The sequence below is a fragment of the Callospermophilus lateralis genome, chromosome 1 (assembly GCF_048772815.1).
Source record: "Callospermophilus lateralis isolate mCalLat2 chromosome 1, mCalLat2.hap1, whole genome shotgun sequence".
Lineage (NCBI taxonomy): Eukaryota > Metazoa > Chordata > Mammalia > Rodentia > Sciuridae > Callospermophilus > Callospermophilus lateralis.
Genome location: NC_135305.1, coordinates 140,827,908 through 140,843,926, shown reverse-complemented (window position 1 = coordinate 140,843,926; position 16,019 = coordinate 140,827,908). Strand labels below are relative to the sequence as shown.

General features: G+C 36.3%; 1 protein-coding gene across 4 annotated transcripts in view; it reads left to right on the top strand.

The window, feature by feature from the left end:
• The window catches only part of Specc1l (sperm antigen with calponin homology and coiled-coil domains 1 like), a 141,197-nt gene that overhangs the window by 32,328 nt on the left and 92,850 nt on the right, over positions 1 to 16,019 (top strand). For 2 of the 4 annotated variants that reach the window (XM_076867707.1, XM_076867794.1), the window contains exons 2-3: positions 1,919 to 2,108; positions 13,094 to 13,247. In XM_076867707.1, coding sequence (XP_076723822.1) covers positions 1,956 to 2,108; positions 13,094 to 13,247 — 307 coding nt within the window. In that variant the 5' untranslated portion in view covers positions 1,919 to 1,955. Of the gene's footprint in view, positions 1 to 1,918; positions 2,109 to 10,548; positions 10,676 to 13,093; positions 13,248 to 16,019 lie in introns of those variants that run through there. The other 2 variants (XM_076867882.1, XM_076867969.1) reach the window with 2 other exon arrangements.

The following is a 16,019-nucleotide window of genomic DNA, read 5'->3' as shown; positions in this document are numbered from 1 at the left end:
TAAGACTTTTGAAATGAGCCTTTTCTTTTCCAAAATGTTGCTCTGCTTGAGTGTTCATAAAACAGGCCAACCTCTTTTTGTGCTCAATATGGTTTCTTAGAGTCATCATGGTATATAAAATCACCTCATGTTCAAAATAGTCTTTCATTTTGTTAATTATATTATCCTGTCTAAAATGATCCAGGCAAGGTATCTTTCATAATGTGATGTTATTATACAGACTGTTCTTCTAGCTCAGTTAACAAATGTATATTTAAGGACTTAAATTTGGCTTCAGTTTCGTGTGCTCCCTGTGTTATTCCAAGTCCTCTTAGCTGTGATCAATTATACACCATTTATGTGGAAGAATTGTTATCATATGCCATACAGATAAGTAAAATGGCCTTATTTCCTGAACCAATAATTGAGGCTAATGCTTTGATAAAGAATTTCTGTGCTGTCTCTTAATAAAAAAGGTATGCTGGAGAATATATTTAGATTCTGAATGTTGGGATTTCTGGGATATTCTGCTGGCTGATATGGGAATATCACAACAAATATCTGAAATTAGGATTTTGCTGGATAATTTGAAAAGTATGATCACTCCCACCGAATGGCTAATTCCCAATGTCAAGATGATTATTGCTAGGCTGGGATTGTGGCTAAGTGGTAGAGCACTTGCCTCATATGGGTAAGACACTGGGTTCCAATCTCAGCAATTCATATAAATAAATGAATAAAATAAAGGTTCATCAACTAAAAAAAAATTTTAAAAGGATGATTATTGCTTTGTTAAATGCTGAAGACAATTTGTACACTGGCACTGCATGTAATAGGATATTCTTTTTACTGAATGAACTAGAATCCACAAAATAATTTAAAATTAGTAGTAGTCAAGCCAGGCATGGTGGTGCATGCCTATAATTCCAATTACTTGTAAGGCAGATGCAGGACGATTCCAAGTTCAAGGCCAGCGTTAGCAACTTAGTGAAACCCTAACTCAAAATTAAAAAATAGAAAAGGGCCAGGGATATAGCTCAGTGGTAAAGTACCCTGGGTTCAATCCCCAATACCAAAACAACAACAACAACAGCAACAACAACAAAAAGTAATATTCATGGAGGAAGCCTTGAAAATAGGACTCATTCTGATAAGCAAATCTAAGAATTTTTCAAAATTTACAATCTTACTTATCACATGGTAAATTTCTTTCTTTCTTTTTTTTTTTTAATATTTATTTTTTAGTTTTTCGGTAGGCACAACATCTTTGTTTGCATGTGGTGCTGAGGATCGAACCCGGGCCGCACGCATGCCAGGCGAGCACGCTACCGCTTGAGCCACATCCCCAGCCCCTTTCTTTTTTTTTTTTTTATTGGTTGTTCAAAACCTTACAAAGCTCTTGACATATCATATTTCATACATTAGCATACATTAGCTTCAAGTGAGTTATGAACTCCCATTTTTACCCCAAATACAGATTACAGAATCACATGGGTTACACATCCACATTTTTACATAATGCCATACTAGTAACTGTTGTATTCTGCTACCTTTCCTATCCTCTACTATCCCCCCTCCCCTCCCCTCCCATCTTCTCTTTCTACCCCATCTACTGTAATTCATTTCTCACCTTATTTATTTTCCCATTCCACTCACAACCTCTTATATGTAATTTAGTATAACAATGAGGGTCCATGCAATTCCCCTTTTCTCTCCCTTTCCCTCCCACCTCATGTCTCTATTTAATGTTAATCTTTTCTTCCTGCTCTTCCTCCCTGCTCTATTCTTAGTTGCTCTCATTATATCAAAGAAGACATTTGGTATTTGTTTTTTAGGGATTGGCTAGCTTCACTAAGGTAAATTTCTTTAAAAACAAAAACTTAAAGAGCTCTCTTCCAGTTTTCTCAGTGTAATGCCATTATGCCATTTCTTTCTGCAGATTTGATTGTAAATGCATCACGGAGAGGCATCCCAGAATGAAGAAAGCAAGCAGGAGTGTTGGCTCAGTGCCTAAACTGTCTGGAACAAGTAAAACACAAACAGTAGAAAAAATTAAGACTGAAAACAGCTCTTCAGCATCTACAGGAGGCAAACTTGTAAAATCTGGAACAGCAGCATCACTGTCAAAGGTATTCTCATGGATTTTAGGAGGGATATATTTTAATATGACCTTGGATTTATTAAATGCACGTTATTTAGGAGTTGTCCTTTCCTGGCACTCAGAACACACAGCCTTTGAAGAGAGCTTATAGTAGCTGGCCTTAATTGGTGTTTCGGTTTTATGAATGATCTAAATAATAGTGTGAAACAAATAATTGAGGGTCAGGGCTGGGGTTGTGGCTCCGTGGTAGAGCACTTGCCTAGCTTGTGCTAGGCACTGGGTTCAATTCTCAGCATCGGATATAAATAAATAAAATATGGCTGGGGTTGTGGCTCAGCATTAGAGTAAGCACTCTTACTCTTAGTAAGCATGTGCTAGGCCCTGGGTTTGATCCTCAGCACCACATAAAAAAAAAATAAATAAAGGTATTGGGCCCAACTACAACTAAAAATAAATAAATAAGTAAACAAACAAATAAATAAATAAGTGTATGTCCATTGACAACTAAAAAATAAATAATAATTGAGGGTGCCTTGTGCAGGGTGTTGTGCTTGTGTGAGCTGGGAGTAAAGTCAGCCTTCAGGGAGCTTGTGAAGTAAAGGATGGAGGTAAGGTACAAATATGAATAACTGAAATGAGTGGAAAATTCATATGTCCTAGGGCAGTAGTAATAATTTCAAGTAGGAAGATATTGTTTCTTGCCTGGGAAGGTTTTGTGAATAGAATGTGTAAACCAAATCTTAAAGCATAACTGGTTATAGCATTCCCGTGATCCCTAGACAGGAGTTCTAAGCCCCTTTACACAGCATAAAATGTTCTTTTTCTCTGGTATTTCCATCTGATCTAGTATTAATCCTGGTTAAAATTGGGGATTTTAATTTAGTAAGAGCATAATTAGTTTCCTTTAAACTCCTTAGAAACCAGAATAATTTTTCTTTTTTTTCCGTATAGCATAGTAATTAGACCATGGATGTTGGGAACAACAGACCTGGGCTTAGTACCTGTTTCATAGGACTGTGGTCATCATTAAATGAGGGAATGTAGAATGTGGATGGCCCAGAGCTTGGCACAAGGCAATGCTTAGTAGAGCTCCCCCTCACCCCTTGCGGTGCTAGGGATTGAACCCAGGGCCTTGTGCATATTAGGCAAGCACTCTAGCACTGAGCTACACATCCCAGGCAGTAGCATTTTTATTGGTTAGATCTAGGAACTTTTCTCTAGTCCAGGATTGAGGAGTTTTCCCATGGGGTGTTCTTAGTGTCGATGTTATTTGGGCCATCCAAGGGATAAGCTTGCTCCATGACACTTACTTGCTGGTCCAGTCTTTGACATTATGCACAGAAATCACAGTATTCTAGCTATCTCAAAAGTTAATTTGTTCTGTTCTTCATTTTTTTGTTTTAGGGTTGTTGAGTTTTGGGTAGAAATTTTGCCTGTATGCAGAAAGCCAGAAGGGGGTTTGTGCTAGTCTGATAGGGAAAAAAACCAAGTATGACCAGAAACATGATCCATTTAAAAGTCTTTTGTTTGGTCAGAGACTGGATAGATTATGAATTAATTATTTTAAGAAGCACCTCAGAGGAATAGCTCATGAGGAACTTCCTTATATGTGTTGAAAGATCTAGCAGGAAATGCTGGTTTTTCTGTTCCAAGATTGTTGCATCTGGGCTGAGACTGTAGTTCAGTGGGAGAACACTTGCCTAGCAAGTGTGAGGGCCCTGAGTTCGATCCTCAGCACCACATAAAAATAAATAAATAGAATAAAGGTAAAAAAAAAATTCTTTTTCTTTTTTTTTTTTTGTACTGGGAACATGCTATCTGTGAGCTTATCCCCAGCCCCCCCCCTTTTCTTATTATTGGTTGTTCAAAACATTACAATGCTCTTGACATATCATATTTCATACATTTGATTCAAGTGGGTTATGAACTTCCATTTTTACCAGACATACAGATTGCAGATTCACATTGGTTACACATCCACGTTTATACATACTGCCATACTAGTTTCTATTGTATTTTGCTGCCTTAAAAAGAAAAAAAAGAAAGATTGTTGCAAATGAACCCAGACTAATTCTATAGGTTTAAAGAAGCCCTCTGATTTTCTTCTTGCTGTAGTTCTGATGAATTGCTAGTAGTTGTCCTATGGCCTGAAGGATGGTACCAGGAATAGATCTTTGCCCTATTTCTGTTAGCTGAATCAACATCCAGAAGTATTTCCTTGGTAGCAGTGCCACCACTCTTTTTTGTAAGATATGTGGCATTTCTGATGTAACTAGTTACTCAGTTACTGGGGCTATCTTCAGAGTGGAGTACCTGTGTGACTGAGTGACCTGTTATTTATGTGACTAGAAGAACAGGTTGAAATGTTGTCATTGGATGTGCATTGCTGCCTTCCTTCTGTGGCCTCTTCATCTGTGGCAAGCAGTGTCTTTGAAGATTTACTATGGACTGTGCACTGAGCAGGCATGGTACCTCTTCTGAGGTGTGGATCTGGAATTGCTGGTAGTTTGGTCTTAAACAGTGAGTATGTTTCCATTATAAAGCAGAATGTATACCTGCTCTTGCCAGTACATGCCTGCTGTTCATACCTTTGGCTCTGCTACTTTGGCAGGTTTGTGTAAGTAAGGGTGTGTGTGTATGTGTGTGTTTGTGTGTGTGTGTGTGTGTGTATGTGTATGTATGTGTGTGTGTGTGTGTATGTGTATGTATGTGTGCGTGTGTGGTGTAGTTAGTGGGAAAGGTCAGGTGAGAAGTAAAATTATTTCGAAACACTTTGCCAGGGATTGGAGCAATTATTTTCATCTTAAAAAGAGGGTGGAGGAAGTCATTGATTAGAAATTGAAGTAAGAAGAGACAGAAGGAAAGAAGAAAATTATGAAAATGAACAGAAAAATTGAAAACATTCATGGGCTTTGAGGGCCTGTAGGTGTAGATCAGTTCTAGAGTGCTAATTGAGCATGTTTGAAGTCCCAGGATTGATTACCTAGCACTACAAAAAAAGGACAGGGTGCTTTGAGACTTTTCATATTTTTTTTTTTTTTTTTTTTAAAGAAAGAGTGAGAAAGAGAGGGAGAGAGAGAGAGAGAGAATTTTTTAACATTTATTTTTTTTTTAGTACTTGGCGGACACAACATCTTTGTTTTTGTATGTGGTGCTGAGGATCGAACCCGGGCCGCACGCATGCCAGGCGAGCGCGCTACCACTTGAGCCACATCCCCAGCCCGAGACTTTTCATATTTGAGTGTTATTTTATTTTTCTGAGTTTTCTTATTTCATCTTTTCTTGGCACATGCTGCCACTCACAGCATGAATTCCTGTAACTATGATGGAATATTGATGATTAACCAATGTTTAGCTTTTAATTATTTAGACACCTTGTACACACACTCGTCTATTCATGTGTAGACACCCAAACTTATGTATCTGTCACTGCTCAATATTCTCACAATCGCTTTCTTACAATATGCATTTTTCCACTTGTTTTATTTCAAATGTTGTTTGAAGCTAGAACTAGTTGAGAGGAGAAAGGACACTTGATCCAGAAGACCTCACTAATGATTAAGGCTTTTGTAAGTATAAAATGAAGTACTGCTGCTGTTCATGTTGAGTTTTGGGCAGGTTGTACTCACTCTTTTCAGGAGCTGTGATATCTGGTTTAATTCTTTGTCATAGCAGTAGAGAGGATTCTTTTCCATGTTGAGGTAGTCTCCAAACCTCTGTACCTTTCAGGGTTTTTGTATACTAGTCAGGAGTTGATGGTTAGTGCTTATAGAAGTAATAAACTTTTTCTTTATTCTGGAGAATATTTTTTCCTAAAAATTGATAAATGTGAATTAAAAAGCTTCAGTCACAATCTAAGTCATTGGTAACTTTCAATGACTATTTGTGATTTATTTTTTTATGATCATAATCTGTAGTATAAAAGTTATTAGGGCTAAAGGTGTGGCTCATTGTTAACCATCTGAACAATCCATCTCTTAAATTTGAAAGGTAAAGCTCGATGAAAACTAAATTTGAGCTTAAGATGTAGACTGAGAAACTTAAGTCTTGACCTTGAGAAGTATGTGTTTTTCGATTGTAGTATTTCATTATTTTTATCTGAAATATTTTTAACAAATGATTTGGAATTTGCATCTATTATTAAAAAGTAGGCTAAAAATGTTCCTTCATCAATTTCATGGTTTTGGACTGTTGCTGATGGGGAATGTTTATGTATAGGAATGCACATGTCTTTACAGAATCTTGTAGCAAAACTCAAAGAAATAAGGGAAAAAACCCAGCAAATCTACCAGTAACTTAGTGAAAAATACAAACTGGAAAGTACAGAGCTGTTTTTACTTTTTTGTTGCTTCATAGCTTACGTACAAAGTTTACAAAGCATAGGTATTGAGCTTAATGAATCATTGCAAAGTGACAGTAGCTTTTTCTTTTTCTTTTCTTTTGTTTTTTTAAAGAGATAGGGTTTCATCTTGTTTCCCAGGCTGACCTAAAATTTCCAGGCTTAGGCCATCCTCCTGTTCCTTCTCTAGTAGCTGGCAATCTAGTCATGTACCACCATACCTGGTTCTCCAGTAATATCCTTTACCAAGATTCCCTACATGTTAATCTTTTATCATGATTACATGTTTTCCTCTACATACATATACATACATGTACACACACACACAATTTATGTTTTTTAAAAACTGAGTGTAAATAGTAGACCTGATGGTTCTTTACTGCTAAATAAAAAACAAGGACATTGTTTTATGTAGCTATAGTTAATTATAAAATCAGGAAATTAACATCGATAAAATGCTAGAATCTAATGTATTAAATTTCATCAATTCTGCTATCATTCATTATTGGAAAAAGGAAAAAAAAATTTTTTTTTTTGGTCCAGGATCCAGTTCAAAATCATGTATTATATTTAGGAGTTTGAAATGGTTCCTCAGTTCAGGAATTTTTAAAGAGTACAGACTAGCTCTTTGGCAGACTGCCTCTCAGTTGGGTGTGTCACTATTTCCTTTTAATCAAGTTTTTGCCTGAAATACCACAGAAGTGAGGTGTCCTTGGTGTAGCATTTCTGAGAGCAGGTAGCTTTGGTCTGTTCCATTATTGGGAATATTTGCTTGCATTGGTTAAGATAGATAGTATAGTGTAGGTTTCTCACCTGTTGAACTACTATGTTTTGTTTTGAGACTGTGTATTTTCTTTTTCACTATGCTTTTACCCTATTTTTAGCATTTTGGGATAATTCTTTACAGAATCAATTATTTCTATGATTTTTGCCAAATCATAATTTTCTAACTCCATTATTCCTTAAACATTAAGTAGTTGGTTTTCCATTTTAAGGAGGAGTTTACCCCCCAGCCACCCCGTACTTTTGTGTTAATTTGTATTAGTGAGAATTCATGGTGGACTCAGTTATAAATTGTTGTTAACATAATTATTTTGATGCTCACATTGTCCCTGACTTATCCAGTGGGAGTGGCTTCATGTTGGTTCAAGCATCCTTTTGACATGTTCCTATTATTCTTTGAACCCTTTCTCAAGTTTCTTGCACAGAAAGTTTTGTATTTTCCCAGTCCCAGGCTTAGAATCAACCATTTCTTAAAAGAGGCCTTGTTCCTTTTAGTGGGAGATAGAACATAAAAACCAAGATCTGAAAGTTAGATGTGCTCATTGCTTTTGGGAAACGAACACACACACACACACACACACACACACACACACACACTAATTTTTGTGTTTCTCTTTTAAAATGTATTAGTTCATACTGATACTTCCACTTCCAAGGACTTGAGTCATAATAGCCTTTTCTGTTATCTACAATATACATACTTAAATTCTTAATCCTAGAATGTATAGAAAATAATTTTGGAACTGCTGTTCCATACTGTGAAAAAACTGATTCTATCAACTAAAGTTCAGTATTCATTTATCCATGCCTGATGCCGTGGCACATACCTATAATCCCAGGTACTTGAGAGGCTTAGGTAGGAGTATTACAAATTCAAGACCAGCCTCAGCAATTTAGTAAGACTGTGTCTCAAAATAAAAGAATAAAAAGGGCTGGGGATGTAGCTCAGTGGTTTTATTTTATTTTAATTTTTTTTAAGGGGGGGGAGAGAATTTTTTTTTAATATTTATTTTTTAATTTTCAGCAGACACATCTTTGTTTGTATGTGGTGTTGAGGATCGAACCCAGGCCGCACGCATGCCAGGCGAGCGTGCTACCGCTTGAGCCACATCCCCAGCCCCATAGCTCAGTGGTTTTAAAAAATTCATTTACACTTTTTAGATTTTGGCTTGAGAGTTTGAAGATTCATGATCAAAATGCTGTGTTCATGGGCTGGGGTTGTGGCTCAGTGGTAGAGCACTTACCTCACATATGTGAGGCACTGGGTTCGATCCTCAGCACCACAAAAAAATAGAATAAAGATATCATGCCCATGTATAACTAAAAAAAAAATATTTTAAAAACAATGCTGTATTCAGAAGATTCTTGGGTTCTGTAATTAATTTGAAATATAGTTAGTGCTACTTGTTTCTCCCATATTCTGTTTTAGCCCTCTGCCAATGTTACTTTAATTGATTTATTTTGAGTAAATGAAGCACTAACATAGTTTCAGAACTACATGGGAAGACATATTCAGACAAGTGCCTCTTTCTTCCTCCATTCCTTCTCTTTTTTTGGTATTGGGGACTGAACTCAGGGGCACTCGGCCACTGAGCCACATCCCCAGTCCAATTTTGTATTTTATTTAGAGACAGGGTCTCACTGAGTTGCTTAGCACCTTGCGATTGCTGACGCTGGCTTTGAACTGGCAATTCTCCTGAGCCTCTGGGATTGTAGGGGTGTGCCACTCTCCATTTTATCTTGCTCTGTTCCTGCTCTCTGGAGGTAAACAGTTTGGTTTCCATTTATCCTTCCAGTGTTATTTTTTACATAAATACACAGATACATACTTATTTAGTTTTTTTGTAATTCGCTTATTTTCACTTAATTTATTCTAGAAAAGTCTCTATACCAACTTCAGCAATCTTCCTTTTTTTTTTTTTTTTTTTGGTACCAGGGATTGTACTCAGGGGCACTCCACCACTGAGCCACATCCCCAGCCCTATTTTGTATTTTATTTAGAGATAGGATCTCTGTAGGGATTCTGACTGTGGAAATGTACAGGGAAGCAGTCCCCTGGTGAGCAAATTCCTGGGGAGGCGGGCAACAGGGGCTCTGTTTCCCACCCGGGCAACAGGGGCTCTGTTTCCCACCCTTAGAATGCCCTGCAGTCTCTCCTAGGATCTAGTAAAATAACCAAATATATGTGCAATATCTAACTGGTATGGCAATGCCCTGCTTGAGAAGCCTCTGTGCTAGAGCCTCATTCAACCTCAATTGGAGGCACATAGCTCCTAGGAGTAAAGGAACTTGCTTGCTAGATAACTACAATGTTTCACCAAGCTCTGGTGCTTCTGGATCTGCCCATCTAACAGTAACTTTAGACAATGGACTTTCTTGAGAGCTGCACAAACTCCTGACATTACATATTGTAACTGTGGAATGTAATTGAAACAATAATGTAGTTGTTGTATTAATGACCTAATGTAACCTATTGGTATAAATAAATACGGCCCCTTGGACAAGGAGCCACTTCTTTTCTGGCCTCTGCATCTTGTCTCTGTTTCTCTTTTTTCTGTTTCTCTTTTTATTTTCCTTTCAGGTCTTCCTGAGTTGCTTAGTGCCTTGCTTTTGCTGAGGCTGGCTTTGAACTCTCAATTCTCCTGTCTTAGCTTCCTAAGCTGCTGGGATTACAGGCATGTGCCACTGCACCCAGCTAATTCTACTCTTTTTCTCTAGCTGTTTAGTACTTCATTTTGGTCACTAAAGTATACTACATGCACTTTACTGTATATAGGCTCGTAAAGTATACCAGTCTTTTGCAACCAGAAACAACACTATAATGAATAACTATAGTGAATAATACAAAATATATATTTTGTATTATTGAGGTATAACTTCAGCTTAAAACTCTGTATGTGCGATTACTAGGCAAAATGTGTATGCATGTGTAGTTTTTACATCAAGGTGGTTCCCACCTGCAGTTTAAAAGTGTACCTTTTTTTCTACTTTATTCCCAAAAGAGTGTGTTTTTATACTTTTCATTTTGCCAATCTGATAGATGACAAATGATACCTTAATCCCCAGTTTTTGTTTTATTTAATTTTTTTTTATTTTTTATTTTATGGTTTCTTTTTTGACATGCCAAGAGTTTTAAAACTTTTTTAAATTAAAAATTTGTTTTAAGATTTTTAATTTTTATGTGTTCATATTGATCAGTTATTTGTAATTTAGGATTTTGAGTCATGTAGAAGATCTTGGACTTTATTTATTTATTTATTTATTTATTTATTTATTTTTGAGAGAGAGAGAGAGAGAGAGAGAGAGAGAGAGAGAGAGAGAGAGAATTTTATTATTTATTTTTTAGTTCTCGGCGGACACAACATCTTTGTTGGTATGTGGTGCTGAGGATCGAACCTGGGCCGCACGCATGCCAGGCGAGCGCGCTACCGTATGAGCCACATCCCCAGCCCGTGGACTTTATTTTTGATATGGTATGAAATAGACCTTTTTAAAAAATATGCACTAGGTCTAGCACCATTTACTGGAAAACCCATGTTTTCTGCACTGCTTCTTTGGCTGTAAATAATGTTTCATTCTTTTTTTCTTTTTTTTTGTACTTGGGATTAAATTCAGGGACACTTTACCACTGAGCTATGTCCCTATTCCTTTTTAATTTTTAAGACAGGCTCTCTCTGAGTTGCTGAGGCTGACGTAGAACTTGCAATCCACAGATCCATTGCAGCCGCACCCCTGGCTGTAAATTAGTTTCTTTTTTTTTTTGTAAATTAGTTTCTTAAGTGTATGTATATGTGTGGTACTAGAATTGAACTCACACATGTTAGGCAAGTACTATGTCCCCTCCCTTGGCTCTTTACCTTGTTTCACTGGTTTACTTTTGCCAGTTCTATGAGATCTGAATTACTATTAGAGTTTGTGATTTGGTGCCCCACGGTATGTTTAACCTTGCCATTGCCCAAAGCCAAATTGTAACCAGAGAAGTGTGACGATTAAGCCATTTTTCCACATGATTATGTAGAGTGTTTTCAGATTAATTATTACAAAAGGAAAATTTAACTTAAGGAAGAAGAAAAATTAGTTGAAAGATAAATTTAATTAACAACAACAGAAAATGATTTATGTTGAATTCATATACTGGCTAATGGATGAAGGTGTATTGATAAGAAAGGGGACTCCATTTGAATTTTTTGGCATATTAGTTGATGGCCAGTTTTCTTTAGCAGAAACAAGTCTTGTAGAATAAACAATGCAATGTCTTCTTTCCTTTTTATTCTAGATGTTCTAGATTTTTCATAATGTGACAACCCTAAATTCCCACAATTTAATTCTATTTAATTTTTTGAAGACATTGATGCCTTTTCTGCCTTATTTTATTTTATTTTTTTTGTAAATTAGTTTCTTAATGGACTGAGCTGCTGGGATTACAGGCATGTACCACTGCACCCAGCCTGGAATCAACCCAGGCCCTTGAGCATTCTAGGAAAGTGCTATACCACTGAGTTACTCTACCAACCCCTCTGCCTCTTTTTAAATAAGATATTTTGACCAAATTAATGATACTGTATTATAATTTCCATAAGTGAGTGCTGAAAACCAAAATTTCCATATGGAATCACTGACATTTAGAACTGAAAGAGTCTTTAGAAATTAGTTACTTGTGAACCACTTTAATTTGTAGAAATGAACTTATCATTATCTAACTAAGAGAGCATGGCTGTGTATAGATTAAGACAGTATAAATTACTTGGCCAACTTGTACCTTCACCTTAAAGAGGAAAAGTTTTCCAGTACTTTATTTAAATGTAGTTTTATTAAATGTAGTTTTTCTAGCCAGGTGCAATGGCATATAATCCCAGATCCTTGGGAGGCTGAGGCAGAAGGCTCATGAATGTAGGCCCACCTGTGCAACATAGTGAGACCCTGTCTTGATAAAGGAAAAAAAGTAGGTTTTCTTTATTCTACAGCTTTTTAACTCCTGTGTTCTCTTTCATTTATAGGAGAAATAAAAACAAATTTCTTCACTATTTTTTTAAAATAAAAATTTTAAAGCCTGTTCCATTATTCATAGTGTTTTTTTTTAGTCATCTTTATAAAAGATGAAGAAATGTCACAAATGTTCTTTCTCAAGGGGTGTAATCATTGAGACGGGCTAATCCTTGCTTTAACAATGAAGTTTCTAATTTTAATTAATATATTACCCAGGCTTAAACAGAGGATGTCCTTTCAATGTTTTTTTTTTAAAATATTTTTTTCATTGTAGATGGATACATTATTTTATTTATTTTTATGTGGTGTTGAGGCTCGAACCCAATGCTTCACGCATGCAAGGCGAGTGCTCTACCACTGAGCCATAGCTCAGCCCCTTCAATGTTTTTCTTTTAATTTTGATATAAGTTTGATTCTTAGAGAACTACATAAGAAAGATAAATTTAGGAATAATTTCTTTTAGATATTATTTTCAGTGAGTCACTTTAGAGTGGTGAAGATTATTTGCCTCTCAATGATCCCTAGAAATTTCAAGGTGGCACTTTCTGTGGCAGTATAGAACTGTCTTGAGATGCCCATGTGGTTTCACTGAGAAGATTCCTCTTTATGAGTCATGTCCCAGATGACAGTAACAAGGATGATGTCTTTACTTCTTCCCAGCCCTCACTGAATCTGGTATATATGGGTGCACAGCAGGCATCCATAAAATCTTTGATTACATGTTATGATTTTAGTGTCTTAAAATAAAACTGTATGATTGTTTAGAAATCAGTATGGGCTACTGCTTACAAAATGAATGAACGTCTTTATATAGCTCTTAAAATCAGTATAAAAGTAAAGAACTTTGTTTAATCTTGAAATATTTAATCTTGCTTCATCTAGTTTTTATTTTCTGTTGCATCTAGACTAAGAGTAGTGATGACCTTTTAGCTGGAATGGCTGGAGGGGTAACAGTGACTAATGGTGTTAAAGGAAAGAAAAGTACCTGCCCATCTGCAGCACCTTCAGCATCTGCCCCTGCCATGACCACCGTGGAGAACAAGTCCAAGATTAGCACAGGTATGGCATTCAGTCTGGATTTTTTTTCCCATTTTTTTTTTATTGGTATATTATAGTTGTACATAATGGTGGGATTTGTTGTTACATATTCATACATACATCCAGCATAACAATATAACTTGGCTAGTATCATTCCCCAGTATGTCCCCTTTCCCTCCAGTTTGAGATATTGATTGCCTTTTGTTTGAATAGGCATAGTGTGCATTATTGTTTGGGGCATTCCATCTAATTACGAAACAATTAAAAAGAAAAGAGAAAAATTTCAAACATAAGCAAAAGTAGACATGTTGTACTCATTATCTTTATCAATTCATAACCATTCTTAGGTCCTTAATAACCATCCTTCCCACTTATTTTATTTATTTATTTTTAGTGATGGGGATTAAACTCAGCGCCTTGCTTATGCTAAGCAAGCACTACATTCCTAATTCTTAATAATAAAATTTGAAGTTATTTCCAGACATGATATAATTTCATCCATGAATATTTAATTATTTTTGAAAGATAAAGATTCTTTTAAAAACATAATCACAATACCATTATCATTTCTTAAAATAATTATTAATTATTCTTTAAATCATAAATTAGTGAATGCTAGATTTTCATCTCTAAAATTTTTTTAAAACTGTTTTTATTCGTGACAGGATTCACTTAAGGGCCATATACAGTAATTGGCTGATGTGTGTCTTAAGTCTACTTTTTTAAATCTATAGGTTAACCCCTCCTTTTTTTGCAGTTTAATTTTTATAGAAACTGACCTTTGACCTGCAGTATTTCCTAATATCAAATTTTTGATATCAGAACATTCTCATGATGTCCTTGAGTATTACCCTTTGTCCTCTCTATTCACTGTAAATGGCATTAGACCTAGAGCCCTGATAGGACAGATTCAGATTCCTTTTTAAAAAATTAATAAACAAAAGCAAGACTCCTGGGGCTGGGGTTGTGACACAGTGGTAGAGCTCTTGCCTGGCACATGTGAGGCACTGGGTTTGATCCTCAGCACCACATAAAAATAAATAAATAAATAAAATAAAGGTATTATATCCATCTATCACTAAAAAAAATTAAAAGATTCTTTTATGTGTTGTGGTGTGATAGACTTATTGTCCATTATTCTGTGATGTAAGCCTTTATTGATTGGTACCTAGATTGATCATTCAAATTAAATGGCAGCTGTTTTTAGATTTGCTAGAATTGATAAATTTATTCATTCTACAGTTTAAGGAAGAATGCTATTATATTTTGCTTTTTATACTCAGAAAACAAAAAACTTCAAGGCTTCCATAAGATCATATGATTGTAGTAAAGTTTATAAAAGTAAGTTGGCAAAAATTACCCCAGAACCTCTTCTGTCATCATGACATCACTTAGGCTATTTTCCACTGTTGTGTGTGTTGGACTTTCCTAGCCCAGGATTACTGTTTCCCCTCATTTATTCGATTTGACCTTCTGCAGGTTGTTTCTTTCATCACAGATGACACCCCACCGGTTCATTTTAATAGTGCTGTGGTATGATTAACAAGATGGAATATTTCAGTCCTTACTTTTTATAGGCATTAGTTCATTTTATCCTTAACTGCAGCCCTATGAAGGAAAGACTGTTATTATCTTCATTTTTAGAGACGAGAAAGCTATACTTAAGCCAAGTTTAAGTATCTTGCCAAAGGCCATGCATTAATTTACTCAATGAATGTTTACTGGGGACCCATTTTGTACTAGGCCTTTGATGCAGATTTGGTGGTGGAGCAACACTGAACTTTTGGTCTTTTACCCTGGAGTCATCACTACATTTAGTACTCCAGCTTTTATGGTAAAAAAGAAACAGTAAATTAAATACTCTATTGATTATTTGTGTCTTTTCCCATTTTTAACCTTTAGAATTGTATTGGGAGAGATTCCATAGGTTTTGCATATGTGATTCCTTTCTGACCATTATCACCTGACCTCAGGATTCAGTTATTGCCTCCCTGGAACAGGGACCCTAATATGGGTTTGTACATCTGTGTTAGTCTGCTAGGGCCACCATAACAAAGTACCATAGACTGATTTGCTTACACAACAGAAATTTATTTTCTTTGGTATTGGGGATTCAACCCAGGGATGTTTAATAACTAAGCCACATCCCCAGCCCTTTTATTATATTTTATTAGAGACAGGTCCTCTCTGAGTTGCTTAGGGCCTAACTAAGTTGCTGAGACTGGTCTTGAACTTGCAGTCTTCCTGCCTCAGCCTCCCAAGCTGCTGGTATTACAGGTGTGTATCACTGTGCCTAGACCAGAAATTTATTTTCTTACAATTCTGAAATCTGAAGATCAAGGTGTTGGCAGGTTTGGTTTTCTGGAGTCTCTCTCCTTAGCTTGCAGATAACTGATTTTTCACTATGTTCCCATGCGGCCGTCCTTTTGCCTGTGTCTAAATACCTTCTTCAAGGACATCAGACATACTGGTTTAGGGCCCACTGTAACAGTCTTATCCTAACTTTATTACTTCTTTAACTAACTCACTTACCCTGTCTGCAAATGCAGTTGCATTCTGAGGTTCTAGACGTTAGGGCTTCAATATATAAATTTGCAGTGATGGTGGTAGGGGGTGGCACAGTGTACCCTTAGCAGTACTCTTAATTCTTTATCTGCTCTGCCTTTACCTATTCCCAGAGACTTCCCTAAGGCTGTTTGATTTCAGTGCGCCAGTTCTAGTTCAGACTGTTCTGCTGTAACGCTCATTACTGTAATCCCAGGAGGGGAATTTCTCTTGTTCTTGTTCTGCATT